The sequence below is a fragment of the Ovis canadensis genome, chromosome 3, assembly GCF_042477335.2.
Source record: "Ovis canadensis isolate MfBH-ARS-UI-01 breed Bighorn chromosome 3, ARS-UI_OviCan_v2, whole genome shotgun sequence".
In the NCBI taxonomy this organism is placed as follows: Eukaryota; Metazoa; Chordata; class Mammalia; order Artiodactyla; family Bovidae; genus Ovis; species Ovis canadensis.
Window position 1 is genome coordinate 91,435,007 of NC_091247.1, and position 22,156 is coordinate 91,457,162.

General features: G+C 39.0%; 1 protein-coding gene across 3 annotated transcripts in view; it reads right to left on the reverse strand.

The window, feature by feature from the left end:
• TTC27 (tetratricopeptide repeat domain 27) overlaps nt 1-22,156 on the reverse strand; it is a 181,107-nt gene that overhangs the window by 125,912 nt on the left and 33,039 nt on the right. For all 3 annotated transcript variants that reach the window (XR_011255745.1, XM_069583602.1, XM_069583600.1), the window contains exons 6-9: nt 21,969-22,133; nt 19,684-19,817; nt 12,641-12,753; nt 7,668-7,734 (exon numbers count right to left, since the gene is read on the reverse strand). Coding sequence is in view for 2 of the 3 variants with exons in the window: in XM_069583602.1 (XP_069439703.1) it covers nt 7,668-7,734; nt 12,641-12,753; nt 19,684-19,817; nt 21,969-22,133 (479 nt within the window). In the remaining variant the exon portion in view is untranslated. The remainder of the gene's footprint in view (nt 1-7,667; nt 7,735-12,640; nt 12,754-19,683; nt 19,818-21,968; nt 22,134-22,156) is intronic.

A 22,156-nucleotide genomic window follows, 5' to 3' on the forward strand; every position in this document is an offset into this window, starting at 1 on the left:
TCCAAATTTGCTGGCATATTGAGTGCAGCACTTTCACAGCATCATCTTTCAGGATCTGAAATAGCTCAACTGGAATTCCATCACCTCCACTAGCTTTGTTCATAGTGATGGTTCCTAACGTCCACTTGACTTCACACTCCAGGATGTCTGGCTCTAGCTGAGTGATCACACCATCATGGTTATCTGAGTCATTAACATCTTTTTTGTATAGTTCTTCTGTGTATTCTTGCTACTTCTTCTTAATATCCTCTGCTTTTGTTAGGTCCATACCATTTCTGTCCTTTATTGTGTTCATCTTTGCATGAAATTTTCCCTTGGTATCTCTAATTTTCTTGAAGAGATCTCTAGTCTTGCACATTCTATTGTTTTCCTGTTTCTTTGTATTGTTCAGTTCAGAAAGCTTTCTTATCTCTCCTTGCTATTCTTTGGAACTCTGAATTCAGAGGGGTATATCTTTCCTTTTCTCCTTTGCCTTTCACGTGTCTTCTTTTCTCAGCTGTCTGTAAGGCCTCCTCAGACAATCATTTTGCTTTTTTGCATTTCTTTTGCTTCAGGGTGGTTTTGATCATTGCCTCCTATACAATGCTATGAACCTCTGTCCACAGTTCTTCAGGCATTCGATCAGATCTAATCCCTTGAATCTACTTGTCACCTCCACTGTATAAACGTAAGGGATTTGATTTAGGTTATACCTGAAAAGCCTAGTGGTTTTCCCTACCTTTCTTCAATTTAAGTCTGAATTTGGCAATAAGGAGTTCATGATCTGAGCCACAGTCAGCTCCCAGTCTTATTTTTGCTGACTGTATAGAGCTTCTCCATCTTCAGCTGCAAAAAATATAATCAGTCTGATTCTGGTATTGACCATCTGGTGATGTCCATGTGTAGAGTCTTCTCTTGTGTTTTGGAAGAGAGTGTTTGCTATGACCAGCGCATTCTCTTGGCAAAACTCTGTTAGCCTTTGCCCTGCTTCTTTCTGTACTCCAAGGCCAAACTTGCCTGTTACTCCAAGTATCTCTTGACTTCCTACTTTTGCATTCCAGTCTCCTATGAAGAAAAGGACATCTTTTTTTGGTGTTAGTTCTAGAAGGTGCTGTAGTCCTTCATAGAACCATTCAGCTTCAGCTCCTTCAACATTAGGTTGAGGCACAGACCTGGATTACTGTGATAGTGAATGGTTTGCCCTGGAAACGAACCAAGATCATTCTGTTGCTTTTGAGACTGCATTTAAGTACTGCATTTAGGATTCTTTTGTTGACAGTGAGGGCTACTCCATTTCTTCTAAGGGACTCTTGCCCACAGTAGTAGATATAATGGTCATCTTAATTAAATTTGCCCATTCTGGTCCATTTTAGCTCACTGATTCCTAAAGTGTTGATGTTCACTCTTGCAATCTCCCATTTGACCACTTTCAATTTACCTTGATTCATGGACCTAACATTCCAGGTTCCTCTGCAATACTGTTCTTTATAGCATCAGACTTTACTTTCACCACCAGACGCATCCAAAACTGGGCTCAACCTGCTTTGGCTCAACCTCTTCATTCCTTCTACAGCTATTTCTCTGCTCTTCTTCAGTAGCATTTTAGGCACCTACCAACCTGGTTCATCTTTCAGTGTTACATCTTTTTGCCTTTTCATAATGTTCATGGGGTTCTCATGGCAAGAATGCTAAAGTGGTTTGCCATTCTCTTCTCCAGTGGAGAAGGTGGGTCATCAACAGAAAATTGGATTAAAGTTTATCCTTTTTATACACTGCTATTTCATATATTTTGCCCCAGATCTGTGGTTGTTTACAAGTGTTCACATCCAGTACGTTACTCCAACATGGCTAGAAATAAGGCCACCAATAAACATTAAGCTTAAGCCATGGTTAACTGTGAAGAAAGTTGTCCAGCAGTTACCAGAGTAGATGATGGTAAGAAGAGAGTCATGTAAGCTCCCACAAATCCTATTACTTATTCTTTCTCTGTCTATTCTTGAAATAAGATACATACAAGTAATCTAGTTCAACTCCAGTCAAAAAATATTTTTTAAGCCTTTGTTTAAAAATAGTTTACCGACAAACTGAAACAAAGCATACCCATCTCCTCCTTCTCTAAAAGCTACCAAGTTATCACCCAGATATAGCTACAAGGCCCATGATCAGAACACCTGTTAAATTAAAATGCATGAGTAACACCTGAGGGGACAAGTATTCAAACCAGAAAGAAAATCAAAATCCTGGGTTACCCCGCTTAATACAGACAGACATGTCATCATGTAACATGAGAACAAACTATCAGAAGTATCATGGCTATCTTGCAGTTGTATCGCCTATCTTAAAAAATTAAAATTAAGAAGTAAGTATACCCTAAAGCTCCTCTTGATGAAAGTGAAAGAGGAGAGCGAAAAAGTTGGCCTAAAGAGCAACATTCAGAAAACTAAGATCATGGCATCTGGTCCCATCACTTCATGGCAGATAGATGGGGAAACAGTGGAAACAGTGGCTGACTATTTTTTTGGGCTCCAAAATCACTGCAGATGGTAACTGCAGCCATGAAATTAAAAGGCGCTTAGTCCTTAGAAGGAAAGTTATGACCAACCTAGATAACATATTGAAAAGCAGAGACATTACTTTGCCAACAAAGGTCCATCTAGTCAAGGCTATGGTTTTTCCTGTGGTCATGTATGGATGTGAGAGTTGGACTGTGAAGAAAGCTGAGCGCTGAAGAATTGATGCTTTTGAACTGTGGTGTTAGAGAAAACTCTTGAGAGGCCCTTGCAGTCCCTGCAAGGATACCCAAACAGTCCATTCTAAAGGAGATCAGTCCTTGGTGTTCACTGGAAGGACTGATGTTGAGGCTGAAACTCCAATACTTTGGCCACCTCATGTGAAGAGTTGACTCGTTGGAAAAGACCTTGCTGCTAGGAGGGATTGAGGGCAGGAGGAGAGGGACGACAGAGGATGAGATGGCTGGATGGCATCACCAACTCAATGGACATGAGTTTGAGTGAACTCCAGGAGTTGGTGATGGACAGGGAGGCCTGGCATGTTGCGATTCATGGGGTAACAAAGAGCCGGACACGACTGAGCGACTGAACTGAACTGAATACCCTAAAAGAAAAAAAAGTATCATTTTTATTTGTAAAAAATGGCTAGCACACTTTTGAGTTCACAGTTAAGTGATTATTAAATAGCTTTAAAATTAATAGCAGAAAGAGAAAATATATACAACATAATGTATAACTTCCAAAGGTCTTTTTCCGTTTTTCATGGACAGAGTCCTTGGGGCTTCAGGCAGACAGTCAGAAGGCAGGCTGCCAGTATCAATTCACACTTCAGCAAAACTTTTGCCAATGAAAACTGAAACACCTGTATGAATTAACTAAATTGTTCCCATTTTCAACAATGAAAGGAAATTAAAAGCATTACTGAATGTCACTGACTTGGCTCATCTGAAAGGAAATAACGTAGATAACACAGCTAATTTTAAATTATCAAGCCAATACAACATAAATGGCTCTTTAGAACAATGTGGGTTATTTTTACTATGACTCACTCAGTTTTCCTGAAATGTGAGGAAAGAATGTCTCGGAATAGCATTACATAATGACAATGTTAATAAAAAAAGGAAAGTGTACCTCTTAGGACAATCTTCTGCCACTGCTGAATTAAACCCTTTTCCCAGTGCATCTCACACATACCTCAACATGCTACACCAACTTGGAAACACTGGCAAAAATTCTTCCAGAAAAGAGATTTCACCACTGTTTTAGTAAACTTTAGGACAGCTGATGAAAACTGAACAAAATTCAGGACCAATAAGCCACTCATTTGGTTCCTAAGTATTTATCAGATGGCCACTAACTGTGGTTCCTGTCCCTCCAAGTGCTCACAATCCTCTGGTAGGGGTAGTGAAATTTCTACTGGACTTGCTCTCCTGTCAACAGAAAGAGACACCTCACAGTCTCGAGAGTTCACTACTCCGGACCCCAGGGACCATGCTGCAGCCAGAGTAGAGAGATGGATGATCAGGAGAGGGACGTGGCTTCTCTCCTCTCTATCCCCTTCTCTTCCACATCTACAGCCAGTTCCAAACAGCCCTTATCCACTTAGGAATTCCCATTCCTTGAAAACAGTAGTATGCTCCTAAAAACCACCGACCAGATAACCTGACTAACCACTGACTGCTATGGGGGCATGAGGTTCTATCTACCACTCTGAAGAATTTTTGGACACATTCTGTAATTTGACCCTAAGAACAAGTTTTCAGTGCCGAGGGAGGGACACATGCTGTTCCTCATTTTACAGAAGAGAAAGATGAGAAGGACACACCAGGTATCAATTGTATACTAGGCTGCCATACTACCTACACCGGAGAACTAAGTGGAGTAGTGCAGCTCCAGTTCCTGGTTCAGTATACTTCATTCATTCCCGCATTTTGCATACTTCTCTTGAGCAAGAACTATGAGCAAAGCTTTGTAGCGGACCTTGTAGAAGACGCAGAGAAGGACAGAGACCGTCCCTAAATCTGGAAGTTTAGAGTCTTAAGGGAAGATAAGACAGACACATAAATAATTACAGTGAGCCCAAATATGATCTTTGTTAAAAGAGAATTCAGAAGCAAGGTAGCAGCTAAAAGTGGTCCCTCTTGCCTCAGACACTCCTCAGCAGTAATACAGGATATAAATAAAGGATATTTATATACAGGATATACAGTTATTTAGGATTTAAATTTTAGTAAAATTATTGAAACCAGGGGCCATTTACAATTCACCTTGTTATCTGCTTCAGAATCATGCAGAGGAAGGGTGGAAAGACTACATGACAAAAGGAGAGCTGACTTGGGTTTTTCTGGAGTATTCTGTGGCTTCACTTGGGACAAGGAATGGAATGGGTATTACACAGCCCAAAGTATGCATGGGGCTCCTCAGAGCTCTCCTCACTCTTAAGTTCCTTGCCTTCCTTCTCATCAATTAAAAATTTATTTGGCATTAACCAACTCATCTCTTCAAAAGTGTTAGGACTGGCACTATGGAGCACTTTCACTGAACAGTTTTTCCTGAAATAGACATCAGTTCTCAGGTCAGTGCTAACTTGGAGGAGATCGAGAGGAGAAGAGCAAAACAATCATGTATCATAAAGCCCTGGGGGAAAACATAAAACCAGAGAATACAATCTTCACTGCAAGCTAGGAGGGCTGAGCTACCTACCAGCAGAGGCTACTAGAGGTAATTACTTCCGCAGGATTGTACCTCACTTTACAGAGGAACAAGCACAGGGAAAGAGAAAGAAAAGGACGGGAGGACTTCTCTGGTGGCACCAGAGTCCCTAAGACTCTGCGCTCCCAATGCAGGGGACCTGGGTTCGATCCCTAATCAGGGAACTAGATCCCATATGCCACAACTCAAGATCCAGCACAGCTTCATAAATAAATGTATTTAATGAAAAAAAAGGGGGTGGGGACAGAAAAACGATAAGAAAAGAAGAAATATATCACATCCACAAAAAGCACTAAAAACTAAGTTAACTGCTTGAATGTGATGAGAGTACTTTCATGTCATTTCAGGTTAGCTGTGGACAATCTATATTCCACAATAATGTGCTTATGAAGCCAATCCCAAGAAGATGTTTCTGCGATCACCTCCCCATGAGAGGCCAACAGGAACACTTCCTGTCATAGGCTGCATCCTGTCTACCTCTGTCATCAGAAAGAGCCCAGGCGCCCGGGCCATCACTCACCAGCTACACACCAGTGACTGTCCCCATCCAGCTCTGTACTTCCCGACACTGACTTAAGACTCCCACCACACCAGACCCCGTGTGTCCTTCCTGGTGCCTCACATCAGGAAGACTCGTGTTCAACATCACCTTCCCACGAAGATGCTCCCCCGCCGTCTCGCCTAAAACAGCCACCCCTCACCCATTCTTACTCCACTACACTGTTTTCTATTTACAATGAGTACTTCTGTCAGACATCTGTCTTTGTCTACCATGTATTTCCCTCACAAGAATGTAAACTGATGAAAATTCCAAGAGGGAAAAGGCTGCTATATCCTCAATAACCAGCACAATGCCTTAGTTTTAAGTATTAAGGCGTGTGTTAAGTATTCAATCTATGTTGAACAAGTAAATAAGAGGTGCATAATATTTTTTTAAATATATCTTTTAAAAAAGGTTTAACACTTTACTTGTCAAATTCCTTACCATTTATGTAACAACTAATTAGGGGCATTCCACATAGTTACCTAAACACACATATGCTATAATGAAAATCAGCCGATTTCTAACAATACTGAAGTGGGAAACTACAACAGGCACTCAGAGGACTCAGAAGATTAACATCAACCAGTTCTCAAACTGTATGTAGGACACAGTAACTTGCAAAATTTATTTTACAGCACAAAGTAAGCTAGCCTTTCTTTCTACCAGATGAAAGTGCTTTAGTTCTGCCTTATCTGAAAAATAACAAAGGAAGAAAACACCAGAATTCTAACTTGATCCCTAACTATGATAATAAAAATGCCTTTGAAAAAATGATGTATCTTGAGCAACTTGGGTTCATTAAAGATGTGTGTATCTTTCTATCTATAAAGCTAAAGATACCAACTGCCCTCTTGTTCTGTGGCTTTCCTCTTCTGAAAAGCCTTCTTTTATATCAAACCCTCAAACATCTATTCTCCTATCTTTCCTTTTCACGGCCATTTTTTCCAACTGTGGTCTTTATCTATCAACTTTATTTTCTCACATATCATTCTCTCCTTATTTCTCTGCAGTGAGGTGACTACCCAGCTATTTCACCAAACTTGTCATAGAGATAAGCAATGCACTCCAGCCATCAAATTCCTCCTGACTGCTCTCCACCGCTGAACACTGACAAGTGCCCCTTGCTCTCGACACTGTCTCCTGCCTGAGCCTCCATAAACCAGGCTATCCGGTTTCTGCCCCTGGCTCTCTGAACCCCTCGGCCCACCCTATCCATGAAGCATCACCCTCAAATTTTAACCAAAAGAGTTGCACATTACACTGGCTTTGAAGTAAAGATTCAACTCTTGCTCTGTCACTTCATTTACTCAGTCAACAAGTATTAATCGAGCACATATTATGTGCAAGATACTGGACTCGGCCCTGCAAAGATCAAACAAAGAACAAGAAATATTTATTCACTGCCCTTAAATTCAAACAAGTACAAACAAAAATGCTTACATCTGTAGAGAACAGACCGGCAGACACAGTGTGGAAAGGAAAGGGTGGGACAAATTGAGAGAAAAGCATTGAAATATATACATTATTATATGCAAAACAGCCAGCCAGTGGGGATTTGCTGCAATGCAGGGAGCTCAAACCCAGGGCTCTCTGACACCTAGAGGGGTGGGATGGAGGAGGAGGCAGGAGGGAGGCAGCATGTGTAAGCCTATGGCTGAGTCATGTTGATGTATGGCAGAAACCAACACAACAGGGTAAAGCAATTATCTTCCAATTAAAAATAAAGAAAAATTTTAAAATGCTTATGTCTAAATCAGCATCAAGATATATGCAGCTTGGAAACTAAAATGATAAGCTTTTTTTTCTGCCTTAATTTCCTTAGGTGACAGTATTTCAATGAGCAATCTGAGGCAAGAACATACCAGAGGCAAAATAATTTACAAGGGAAAAAAAAAAACAGAAAGGAAAAAGACATTACTTACTGATGTAAATGCCAGCAGTTCCTCTTCAGTTAACTTATGCACTGGGTTATTCTTCTGGAAATCTGTGCTTTAAATTTAAAAAATTAATAAAAGCAAATCAATTCCAGAATGCATATCATAATGAATGAAATACAATTTTTAAAGAGGCAAGTAAACTACATTCATATATTTTAAAGCACATTCAGTTCAGTTCAGTCGCTCAGTCGTGTCCAACTCTTTGTGACCCCATGAACCAAGGCACACCAGACCTGTCCGTCACCAACTCCTGGAGTCCACCCAAACCCATGTCCATCGAGTTGATGATGCCATCCAACCATCTCATCCTTGGTTGTCCCCTTCTCCTCTTGCCCTCAATCTTTCCCAGCATCAGGGTCTTTTCAAATGAGTCATCTCTTTGCATCAGGTGGCCAAAGTATTGGAGTTCCAGCCTCAACATCAGTCCTTCCAATGAACACCCAGGACTGATCTCGTTTAGAATGGACTGGTTGGATATCCTTGCAGTCCAAGGGACTCTCAAGAGCCTTCTCCAACACCACAGTTCAAAAGCATCAATTCTTCGGTGCTCAGCTTTCTTTATAGTCCAACTCTCACATCCATACATGACCACAGGAAAAACCATAGCCTTGACTAGATGGACCTTTGTTGGCAAAGTAATGTCTCTGCTTTTGAATATGCTGTCTAGGTTGGTCATAACTTTCCTTCCAAGGAGTAAGCGTCTTTTAATTTCATGGCTGCAATCGCAATCTGCAGTGATTTTGCAGCCCGGAAAAATAGAGTCTGCCACTGTTTCCACTGTTTCCCCATCTATCTGCCATGACTGATGGGACCAGATGCCATGATCTTAGTTTTCTGAATGTTGAGCTTTAAGTCAACTTTTTTACTCTCCTCATATAATATTATTGTATTATTTACAAATGTAGAGATGACTGTGTCAAAGATAAGCACAAAAGTAATAAAATGCTAACAAGCAAATGTGGTGGTGTACTAAATGTTAACACAATTTATTTTATAAGAAAAAAAAATCTAATCTGTGCCATTCCACAAAGAAAATGAAAATATGGCACCAATTCCTATTTATTAAACTCATACAAAAAAAAAATTACTATCACCATGAGACAGGCAAAAATTAAGAAGTTCTCAAAGAGCCAGAACAATGGGAATGCTTAGATCTTGCTGATCCAAGTATGAATAATTTTGGAAAACAATTCAGCACTGTCTTATAAAGTGCACATTCATATATCCTAACCTCAGTAATTCCAGTCTAGATATAGAGCCCACAGAAATTCAACGGCTGTACTGGGAAGCATACATACAAATATCCATAGTAATATTGTGTGTAACAGGAAAAATCTGTTAACAATCCAATGTCCAAAAAGGAAATCAATACACTGTAAAATACCCAACAGAACACTACACTGCAACGTAAACTGCAGCTATATGTAACAACATGGATGAGTCACATAAAGACATTGGTGACAGAAAAAAACAAATCACAGAAGACTACATATAGTAACATACCACTTTCATAAAGCTGCAAGACAAATAAAATAATTGACTGAGAAGTATAAAAGACATGTGAGTAAATATATTTTTTGAAAAGGAAAGAAAATGACAAAGACAAAATTTAGGACATTGATTACCTTTTAAGACAGAAGGAAGATGAGATGGGAAAGAAGCACACAGACTGAGCTAATGGTATTTGCAATCTTCAAGTTTTTGGTTTTTTTTAAATTTTACTTTATTTTACTTTATAATACTGTATTGGTTTTGCCATACATTGACATGAATCCACCACGGGTGTACATGCGATCCCAAACATGAACCCCCCTCCCACCTCCCTCCCCATAACATCTCTCTGGGTCATCACCGTGCACCAGCCCCAAGCATGCTGTATCCTGCATCGGACATAGACTGGCAATTCGATTCTTACATGATAGTATACATGTTTCAATGCCATTCTCCCAAATCATCCCACCCTCTCCCTCTCCCTCTGAGTCCAAAAGTCCATTATACACATCTGTGTCTTTTTTGTTGTCTTGCATACAGGGTCGTCATTGCCATCTTTCTAAATTCCATATATATGTGTTAGTATACTGTACTGGTGTTTTTCTTTCTGGCTTACTTCACTCTGTATGGATTTGTGTTATTATTACATTATATAACTTATGTTTATATATTATATAAGTTATTTTGTTCAGTTCAGTTCAGTCTCTCAGTCGTGTCCGACTCTTTGCGATCCCATGAATCGCAGTACGCCAGGCCTCCCTATCCATCACCATCTCCCGGAGTTCACTCAGACTCACGTCCATCCAGTCTGTGATGCCATCCAGCCATCTCATCCTCAGTCGTCCCCTTTTCCTCCTGCCCCCAATCTTGTAGTCCAAGGGACTCTCAAGAGTCTTCTCCAATACCACAGTTCAAAAGCATCAATTCTTCGGCATTCATATTATTTGTATTAAGAATGAAAATAAAATTCAAAATTCTGTTCCACCTGCTGGGATGCTATAAGAACCATAAAACTTCCCTTCTCTGATACCCTTGCTAATGGTGCAGAATGTGAATTCATTTATTTTTGGCTGTGCTAGGTCATCACTGCTATGCAGGCTTCTCTCTAGTTGTAGGGAACAGCTGGCAGTCTCTAGCGGTGGTGCATGGGGCTCTCACTGCACTGGCTTCTCTTGCTGGCGAGCACAGGCTCTAGGGAGTATCAGGGAGCTTCAGTACTTGCAGCATGCTGGCTCGGTAGTTGCGGTTCCCAGAATCTAGCTCTAGTGCACAGACTCAGGAGTCGTGGCCCGTGGACTTAGTTGCTCCATGGCATGTGGGATCTTCCCGATCCAGGGACTGAACCTGTGTCTCCTGCACTGGCAGCTGGATGCTTTACCACTGAGCCACCAAGGAAGTCCCAGAATGTGAATTTAATCATATATATATATTTTTTTAATCAGACAATGCAGAGTACATCATTCGAAACACTGGGCTGGAGAAAGCACAGGCTGGAATCAAGATTGCCGGGAGAAATATCAATAACATCAGATATGCAGATGACACCACCCTTATGGCAGAAAGTGAAGAAGAACTAAAGAGCCTCTTGATGAAAGTGAAAGAGGAGAGCGAAAAAGTTGACTTATAGCTCAACATTCAGAAAATGAAGATCATGGCATCTAGTCCCATCACTTCATGAGAAATAGATAGGGAAACAGTGGAAATAGATACTGACTTTATTTTTCTCGGTTCCAATATCACTGCAGGTGGCAATTGCAGCAATGAAATTAAAAGACGCTTACTCCTTGGAAAGAAAGTTATGACCAACCTAGACAGCATACTGAAAAGCAGAGACATTACTTTGTCAACAAAGGTCCGTCTAGTCAAGGCTATGGTTTTCCCAGTGGTCATATATGGATGTGAGAGTTGGACTATACAGAAAGCTGAGCACCAAAGAATTGATGCTTTTGAACTGTGGTGTTGGAGAAGACTCTTGACAGTCCCCTGGACTGCAAGGAGATCCAACCAGTCCATCCTATAGGAAATCAGCCCTGAATATTCATTGGAAGGACTGATGCTGTAGCTGAAACTCCAATACTTTGGCCACCTCATGCGAAGAGCTGATTCATTTGAAAAGACCCTGATGCTGGGAAAGATTGAGGGCAGGAGGAGAAGGGGACAACAGAGGATGAGATGGTTGGATGGCATCACCGACTCAATGGACATGGGTTTGGGTGAACTCCAGGAGTTGGTGATGGACAGGGAGGCCTGGCGTGCTGCGGTTCATGGGGTCGCAGAGTCGGACATGACTGAGCGACTGAACTGAACTGAACTGAATCAGACAAAATTCAAGTTGAGGGTAATCCTACAGAATAATTGGCTTATAAATTTCCAAAGTGTCAAGATCATAAAAGTCAAGCAACTATTCCAAACTGACAGAAAGAATACAAACATAAGTATAACACATGTTCTAGACTGGATCCTGTGCTATAAAGGAGATTATTGGGACAACTGGCAAAACTTGAATGGGGTCTGAGTACAAAGTGATAGTAAAGCATGAGTGCTAATTTCCTGATTTTTATAAATGTATTATGGCTATGCACAGAAGCTCCCTTGTTTGTTGAAGACACACACTAAAGTATTTAGTGGTGACAGAATATCACGTAAAAAAATCATTCTCAAAAAAGTCTTTTTAATGCCTTGCCCTTGCAACCTTTGCCCAAATTTGAAATTATTTTACAACATAAAATGATGATTTGGGAGAAGGGCATTGAAACATGTATAATATCATATATGAAACAAATAACCAGTCCAGGTTTAATGCATGATACTGGATGCTTGGGGCTGGTGCACTGAGATGACCCAGAGGGATGGTACGGGGAGGGAGGTGGGAGGGGGGTTCAGGATGGGGAACACGTGTATACCTGTAGCGGATTCATGTAGATGTATGGCAAAACCAATACGTTATTGTAAAGTAATTAACCTCCAATTAAAATAAATAAATTTATATTAAAAAAATAAAATAAAACATAAAATGAAAAACTATTTCTACCACACATAAGGTTCTACTGTATTAAAAATTCTATCCTCTGAATGTACATATCCTCAAAGATCAAAGTAGTCACCTCTCCTAAATATTTCATTAAGATTCTATTCAGGTAGCCTTTCCTTTCTACAGGGGATCTTCCCAACCCAGGGATTGAACCCAGGTCTGCTGCTTTACCAGCTGAGCCACAAGGGAAGACCAGCCAAGGCTAACAGAAGGAATTTTCTTTATGAAGAAAAGAGACGGATAAGTATACCAATTTACAGGAGATTCCTAATCTCTAACCCTTTCATTGGTTGCCCAACTCTTCTCTATCTTCATAACCGTTATGAGACTCCTTATTCATCCGGAACTCTGGGGACCTTCTTGAACAAAGATTTCCCCAACACAAGATAATCAATACCCAAGAAATTCAAGGTGGTCAAGTAAGTCATTAACTTACCAGATTCCAAGGATAACAGCAAGCTCTTCAGCACATAAATCAGGCATCTGAAACTGTTCACAATCTGCTAACTTTATCTCATTTAGAATGGTATCATCATTGAGCTCAAGATTCTGGTGGAATACCAAAGAAAATATTTAAAACAAAAACTAAGTCTGATTTATTTAATAGACTATATGCAACAGACTGCTGGGTAGGATAACATGTTTTGTTTAAGATTTTACAGTGTCTATACATGGTCAATAGGCTGTTCTCCTTGTGAAACACATATATGGGGACAATTTACTGTGTAGAAATGGAAGACATGCCATCTATATACGCCAGGAATGCACTGACATCGTCAATAATAGGCATTAACTGCTATTCCCTGTTTGATTGAGCCTAGTAGGCAAAAGCTTCTCTACTGATATTCAGATCTTTCTAATTGGTTTCTAAATCATAATCTGAAACATCGATTCCCAACTCTGTTTCTCAAGAAGATCTAGAATAGGAAAAAAATAAAACCAACTGAAAAAGAAATAAAGCCTGAAGAATTAGAGAAGTTGGTAGAGTACTTGATTTCAAGAACAACTACAAAGCCAACACAGTGTTGTAGTAACAAGACAGAAATGTAAACGGAGAGAACAGGGTCCAAAATTTCAGACCCATATTAGATGGTCAACTGATTTTCAACAAGGTGCCTAGATGGCTCAACAAAGGAAAGTTGTCTCAATAAATGATGTTAGAAGAACTGTATATCCACTCGGGAAAAAATAATGCTCTGCCCAGATCTCATACCATACACAAGAATTAAATCAAAATGAATCACAGACCTTACTGTAAAAGCTGATAATAAAAAACTTCTAAGAAAGAAATCATAGGAGAAAAGACTCGCAACTTTGGGGTAGGCAGACAGTCTTTACTTAGGATACAAAACAACTTGAACCATCAAATAAAAACTTCTGCTCTTTGAAAACACTGTTAAGAAAGTGAAAAGTCAAGCTACCGACTGAGAAAACATACTCACCAAACAAATGTATGGGAAAAGGCTTGTAATCAAAGTATGGAATTACAGCTTAATAAAAAGATAAAAAACTCAACATAAATATGAAACTTACAAAAGACCTTTTACAAAAGGTTGGCTGATCTGCAAACAAAGAGATCCTCAATAACAGCAGTCCACATGAAAATACTAATTAAAATCAGAATGAACTACTAGTACACATACATAAAACAGATTTATAAGACTGACAATCCCAATTGTTGCCTAGGATCTGGGACAATTCAAGCTTTCATACATTGCTGGTAGCAATGTAAAATGGTACAACCATAGAAAATAGTTTGCTAGTTTCCTATAATAAACATATTTACCATATGAGCTCTTAGTTCCACTCCTTTGTAGTTATTGATTAGAAACTAAAACACATGTCCACGCAAAGATATGTATGTGTGTATGTGTGTGTGTGTGTGTGTGTGTATGTGTTCATAGCAGTTTTATCTGTAGTAACCCCAAACTGGAAACAACCCAAATGTCTGTCAACAGGTAAATAAATTAAAAGGAAAAATTATGCTATGTGCATTTAATGAAATTCTAATCAGCAATAAAAAGAAAGTACTGACACATACAACCACACAAACATATCTCAACTCAAAAACATCATGCTGAGCAAAAGAGGCCAGACAGAAAAGAGGACATACTTACTGTAGGATTCTAGTCACATAAAATTCTAGAAAAGGCAAACTATCTATAGTCACAAAAAGCAAGTCAATGATTATTTAGGGCCAGAGAAGGTGTGCAAAGGGACAGGATGGAATTTTCTAGGGTAATGAAATGTATCTTGACTGCAATGGTTGGGTACATGAATTTTTCAAATCCCATCCAATTACATAAGCAAAAGTTTTCTATGTGTAAGTTATACCTCAATAAAATAGATTTTTAAAAATTAATTATCAAAAGATAGTAAAGTCACAATGAGAAATCACTACACACAACTAACAAAAATGGCCAAAAATTTTAAACTGATAATACCAAGCACCAGCAACTAATGCTCTCATATGCTGAGGGTGGGGATGTGAAATAGTACAGCGACTCCGGAAAACAGTTTGACCATTTCTCTAGTTAAAAATACACTTAATACAAGCCATTCTAATCCTTGGCATTTACCTGTGAAAATTAAAAACATACATTCACATGAAGACTTACACATGAATGTTCCAAACAGCTTTGTTCCTAATAGCCAAAAACTAGAAACCACTCAGCTGTCTACCAACAGTATGGATAAATACACTGTGGCTTATCCATACAATAAAATTATAAATACTCAGCAATAAACAGGAGCTAATTGTTGGTATTAAAACAAGGATGAATCTCAAAACACTATGCTAAGTGAAAGAAACCAGACACAGAATGGTCATACTATCTGATTCCATTTATTTGAAAGTCTATGGAAAAAAGACCAGCTCTAATCTGTGACAGAAAGCAGGGAGGGAAAGTGACTGACTGCAAAGAAGTATGGGTGACTTTTCTGCCTAATGGAAATGGTTCTGTATTTTGATTACAGTGTGGATATGTGGGTCTATTTGTTAAAACTCACCAAACTGGACACTTAAAATAGGTGCATTTTATGTAAATTATTCCTCAATAAAATCGATTTAATTTTTTCTGCCAATTCAATAAAAGTTGCTTAAACTAGGAAGACTAAACTGTAGGCCTAGCTCTATTTATAAGGTTTTGGGGAAAGAATCCAGCCTTCAACAACTCCTGACAGGAGGAACACAGAACTCCAGGCGGTCAGGCGTTGAGAAAGTGCCTCTTCCTCCCTGGCCTGTACAACTTCAAAAGGCTGGGCTGTCAGGCACACAGTGCACCCTGGTGGCCAACCGTTTTCAACATATGCTTTTCAGAGTTTTTTTTTAAATCTACATATATAATTTTAAATTTTCTAACAGCTATACTTTAAAAAATAAATAAAAGCGATTTAATCTAGTATGTCAAAAATATTATCCCTGTAACATTCATTAATAGAAAATTATTAATTAGATACTATATATTCTTTGATACAGTTTATGAAATCTAGTACATCTTTTACACTTCAGCACATCTAAGTTTGGACCAAGCAACTTTAGAGTATGTGGCTACAGCACTGGACAGTGAAGCTCTACAGTACTCAAAATTCCCACCTTTTCACATCCTGATAGGGATGTATCAACCTACTTAATGATAGCCAATGTTTGTGGAGTATCTTTATAGATGTAATCTGATCCCTTTAAAAAGAATGATGTGGGAGAAAACAAACGAGGAAGCTAAAAATATAATAACCTTCCCAGGTTCTCAATCCGGCTAGACAATAAAGACGTGACAAGGATCCAAGCTTCCACCTCCCAGCAAGGACTCCCCCAGCTCCCCCACAGAAGACCTGAGACAGGTCAGCCTTAGCAACAGAGCATCATTTATTTGTCAGCTACAGATGGGTGATCAAAACAACTTCGATCTTCATTCAAGATTCTCTGTGATCCTATTTAGCACTTTTTGAAATTAAAACCGGTCGGCTGCAGCACCTACTTGCCTATATGTTCTACACATTGCAAATTTAAAAGATGGCTCTACTTTAGACTCATGCCAACCTCGTAATATTCTACTGAGCCATAAAATTAGCTACAGGGATTTCCCTGGAGGTCCAGTGGTTAAAACTCTGAACTCCCAATGCAGTGGACAGGGGTTCAATCTCTGGGCAGGGAACTAAGATCCCACATGCCTCTTGACATGGCCAAAAAAAAAAACCAGCTACAGTTTTTCAGACCTACTCAAATGATGCTTATGATATTGCTACTGTGTGCCCATCACAGGTTTGTTTCTTCTTTTGGTGTTGCCCTTGCTGTGTAGTTAAGTGTTATATCTAGATTACTAAGCCAAAACATGAAACTGCACAGGTGTGGAGTTCTGGACAGACTTAGTTTTTGCCCACCTGCTACCGCTACTGCTAAGTCGCTTCAGTCGTGTCCGACTCTGTGTGACCCCATAGACGGCAGCCCACCAGGCTCCCCCATCCCTGGGATTCTCCAGGCAAGAACACTGGAGTGGGTTGCCATTTCCTTCTCCAATGCATGAAAGTGAAAAGTGAAAGGGAAGTCGCTCAGTCGTATCCGGCTCAGTCGTATCCGACTCTTAGCGACCCCATGGACTGCAGCCCACCAGGCTCCTCCATCCATGGGATTTTCCAGGCAAGAGTACTGAAGTGGGGCGCCATCGCCTTCTCCAAGTTTTTGCCCATAACCATGTACAGTTTTGCAACAGAGGCTAGTCACATGAGACACACATCTGGATTGTCCTGTATTACTGCATTTTTCTTGTTCTGAAAATCCTTGACATTACAGCTGACAAAAATGAAAACTGTGATATTTCAGATCAGTTTTCTAAAATCTTTTATGCTAAAATCACATGCAAGGATTGACTGAGACTACTAATTTTGACACCTTTAAGATCTGTACAAAAGGGTGTTGTCTTGAAGCAACAGATCAGTGAGTGCCATTTGGGATATCTAGTTTTACCTATAAACACCATCGTCATGTATTCATCTACACCATCTTATACATGACACACAGCTGTAGGATGCATAATTTTGCGGTCTTTATTTCCCTTTGTAGTCATTCTAAGCATCTTAATAAACTGCTGTATTGTGCTTAATATAAAATAAAAGAAAAAAACTAGCACATAGTACATCTCCAATCTGTTCAGCATTTAACGCATACTTTTTACCAGTGATGCCGATCATGTGTTTGTGTTTCCTGTTCAATGTACAATTTTAATTTATCCTCCCTCCTCAGACTGCACACTGATGATTTAACAATAAAGAACAGAGTCTGTTCCTGTGCTTTGCACACTGGGGTTCCTCATAACTGTTGGCTTATTAAAGCCTAAAGTCCAGTAGCTATAGGTTATGTAAATTCCCCATTAATAACAGATTAAAAATCTAGGAAGGCCCAAAGGGAAACAGGAAACACTATGCTCCTCACTGACAGTAAAATTATCGTATTTCCTCAATTATTAAGATATACATCTTCACACCGTAACATTTCTAATCATGATATATTTTATAATCATTATAATTGATATCATAGTGTTCCTTTTTTCCTGAGAAGTTTCATTATTAAGCAGAATTGTGGTGTATTTCATAATCTAACAGTATCTTTGACAAAAGGAATTAAGATCTATAACTAATCAAACAAAACAAGTCTATCCTCCATCCATGAGTATAAAGCTATTTCCTTACCTACATAATTTATAGTTTCCATCTTTAAATGGTAATTAATGAAGATCACAAGATTATCTGAATGTATTTTATTCAAATATGAAAGATTAAATAAATTTCATATTAAATTACACATTATTTTTATGCATTTCTCGTAACAGTCATGATATTCTACTTATAATCATAGGAGATAATTTTCCATACAACTCCACATAAATACATACATACAAGTATACATGCACACATAAATAAACCATGATGGATTACTGAATTAAATTCTTGGATTGCAGAACTAACTCTTTTTCACTGATGCTGTGCTTTGGCCTAAACACCAGGTCTATGGTAGTTAAATTGAGACACAGGGAGGGACTTGGGTTACATCAAAAAGTTGAGGAGGGGCTTCCCTGGTGGTCCGGCAGTTAGGAATCTGCCTGCCGATGCAGGGAACACAGGTTTGATCCTGGGTCCAGAAAGATCCCACATGTTGAGGTGCAATTAAGCCCATGGGCCACAACTACTGAGTCCACGTGCCTAAGGCCCATGCTCTGCAACGAGAGAAGCTACGATGATGAGAAGCCTGTGCACTGTAACGAGGAGCAGTCCCCACTTGAACAACTAGAGAAAGCCCATACACAACTAAGACCAGAGCAGCCAAAAAGAAATCTTTAAAAACGAATGAATAAAAGCCAGTGTGCTTAAAAAAGAAAAAGCTGCAGGAGGAGGGTCTGGTATATACAAGGAGTAAAGACAGGATGGGAGCAGATACCACAGCTCCCTGACCAGCAGCCACACAGTGGTACAAACACCCCTTCAGCCATGGTTCTCCTACTGCAGGAGAGAAGGCTGTCCCTCTGTGTGGTCTCATCCCTGAGTTTCTCCATCTTTCCCTTCTTCCCTTCCTCTTCTCTTAAGAATCCATAGCTGTCCCTGCTCACCAGCCCCTAAAATATCACAAAAACAAACAGAAAACTTGGAGCAAGCCCAGGAAGTATGTAAGATCTCATCAAAGACATTCCTCAGGATGCCTATTGCTGCCACTCTTCTTTCCCATCTCCCTAGCCCCTACTCTTGGCGTTATCTTCAGTACAGTTAGAATTTTAGTGCTCAATGCACCAAGCAAATTTGTTTACAGGCTCTGGAATGAAAAGTGGGAAAACACAGGCTTCAAGGACAGTAACATCAACCAAATTACAAGCAGAAATGTTGGTCTGGGGTCTCTGGGATAAGAAAATATAAATGCTAATAGCCTTCACAGAAGCAGATGGAAAGCCTACTGAGTGGGTAAACTAACCAAAAACTATAAACTTAAGCTATAAGAGAATGTATTACCCAAGTCAGAAACACATACTATGGCAGAAACCAGCCCAATAATAACAGAGTAGCTGAAGACAGATCAGAAAACTTGTAAAAAGGAATTCTGATCATCTGTTTACATATTTAGAAGAAGCATAAGAAATGTTAAGGCTCTTAATACTTGAGAATATCAACAGAAGGCAAAAAATAGGGCAGCCACTAGAAAAATTAGTTTCTACTCAGTCTGCCTTTTTTATTTTTTTCAGGGCAGTAACATATAAGTAACTACATTATTAATTCATACTTACCGAAATCTAGAAGAGAAACAATAGTTTATCTCTCAGGATAAAAATGGCTTTAAAATGGGTTCTGTTTTAGATTCTTTTTAACATCCAGCCACGTTGTAAAAGCTCAAGAGGGTCCAAAAAGCCTCTTCCCACTCCATCTGGTGTTTCTACAAAACTTCCCTATGGAAACTATTAGACTTGGATGCTAATTTAAACAGCTTATGATCCTACTCACCTTGGTTAAATATTCCTGAGGAGTGGGTGCTGGAGTGAATTCACAATTTGAAAAGACAGTTCCTTCCCTTCTTACATCTAGAATAAGTTGTGCGACATAATTTTCCTGGAACCGTGTCCTTTTTCCTAAAGCACCTGAAAATACATATATTAAATTATACTTAGTAACTTGCCAACCAGAATACCATACAATCATAAACAGTAGTACTTTCAGAGTGCTTTAGAGCTTATGAGGTATTTCCCCCATTTCAAATAAGAGAAACCTGAAGCCCCATGATGACTTTAAAGTGACTTATAAAATTATAAAGCCAGGAAGCTATAGGCCCAGAACTCAAATTTCTGCCACTAGAAATTCCCCATACATACCTTTGCATTAATCTCCCTCCCTTCTCAAAAAAGAATGCATTCAACGTAACAAGGAGAAGAAATACTCTCCTCTCCATACAACAGATGAAAAAGTGTTAAGTTCTGAAGTGTAGTCTTGGTTGCTCAAGATTACACAGTTTTTAGTATCAGAGCCAGAGCTTAAAGCCAGGGTCTGCAGATTCTACATCCCAGTCTTTCTATTACATTATCTGGCTCCATATAAGGTCAAATATTGTTTTTACTTTGTATCTGAAATAGCTAGCTGCAGAACAGCTTTAAGAGAAGCACAAGCTCTAACATCTATTCTCTGGTGAGACTCAGATTACAAAGACTCTTGATTACAAAGACCAGTCTAAGAAGTCTGGATTTCATCCTGTGATGAGTCTGGCTCTATATTATACAACAACCATTGAAACATATTATACTAAAAATAGCTATTGAGATGGTCTAGCACAGCTTACTTTTTTATAGTAAGGCGAGAGCTGAATGGAAAAAAAAATTATAATCTGATTCTCATTTTATATTTGTGAGCACATTTGTATTTTTAAGCTTTTCAATCTTAACTTGGAAAAAAAATATGAAGAACTAACTAGTAACTACATCAACTGTTAAAGCTGACTATGCTGAGTACCATGATACTAGTTTTATAAATGATCCCCCCAAAAAGTCTATTAGGATCAAAACATAATTTCTAAAACTAACTTCACAACTTATACTGAAAGTGTTAGTTGCTCAGCTGTGTCTGACTCTTTACAACCCCAGAGACTATAGCCCGCCAGGCTCCTCTGTCCACAGAATTCTCTAGGCAAGAATACTGGAGTGGATAGCCATTCTTCAGATCCATTCCAGGGATCTTTCCAACCCAGGAATCAAACAGGGGTCTCCTGCACCGCAGGCAGATTCTCTATTGTCTGAGTCACCAGGAATCCAAATTACATGTAACTATATCTCAAATATAAGACCCCAAGTTACACATGGCCATTATTCCCAAAGTTATGTTAGATATTTAATAATTTTCCCCATACAAACAATGTAATAAAAGGTGGCTAATATTCCAGACTAGGCCACTAAGTTATATTTACCTCATATCTTAAGGATTTTACTGACAGGACTACCTCAATGAGCATAGAGTTTAGGGACTAAAAATGGGCCTCAAAGATCATCTAGACCCAACCTAGAGAGGAAAAACAGGTTCAATCATTTCAGCATTCACAGATTGTTTTTTCAACATTCACACAGCCCAGGTTCAACAGGTGTAAATGGTGTGACCAACTGCTGATGTTTAACTTTCATGAATGTTTTCAACAGAGAATGTCAGTATTTTTAGGCTAGGGACAAGGAGATACACTAAAAAAAAAACAATGTTTCTTGTTTGGTACTCAGAAGAAACACAGATTTTAGGAAAAATTCTGTAATTTATTCGTTCATCCAACAAATGTTTATTGAGTGCTTACTATATGCCAGGCAGTATTCTAAGACAGTGAAGAAGCATCTAAACCAAAGTCAAAAAACCTCTGTTCTTAAGGAATACAAGAAAGGCAAGATAGAAGCTACAGGTAGGTATCTGCAGAAAAGGGCAATGTGAAGCCAAACTACACCTGAGAATCTGGAGGGGTCTTGGGAAGCCCACAGTCACAACTCAGTGGGTGAGGTTCATTTGTGTACTGCCTAGCTATCATACATTACCCAAATGTCTAACCAGATTAGAAAATAAGCGAGCATTTGCAAGAATAAAGAACATATAGCTTCAATTTTCTTCTAAACCTGTTAACTCTTTAAATAAAATCTTAAAAACATATTTTTGTAAAGCAACCAAGAGGACACAGATAATCAAATACCACCATAAAATACAGCCAAACCAACAATGTATATACTAGTTTTATCATACATCAATTATCCACAAAAGGTTAAAAATCTTACCTGTCAAATCAATTTGTAATCTGCAGATGTCTTTAGCAATACTGAACTGATCTTTTGCTTTTTTATATTCATAATAATATAAATATATATATGCACATTCCAGATGGAACTGAACAGCCAAACATCGACCTGAATTATCCACAAACAGATCCTTTAGCTTCATCACTGTAAGACAAAAGATGAGACAT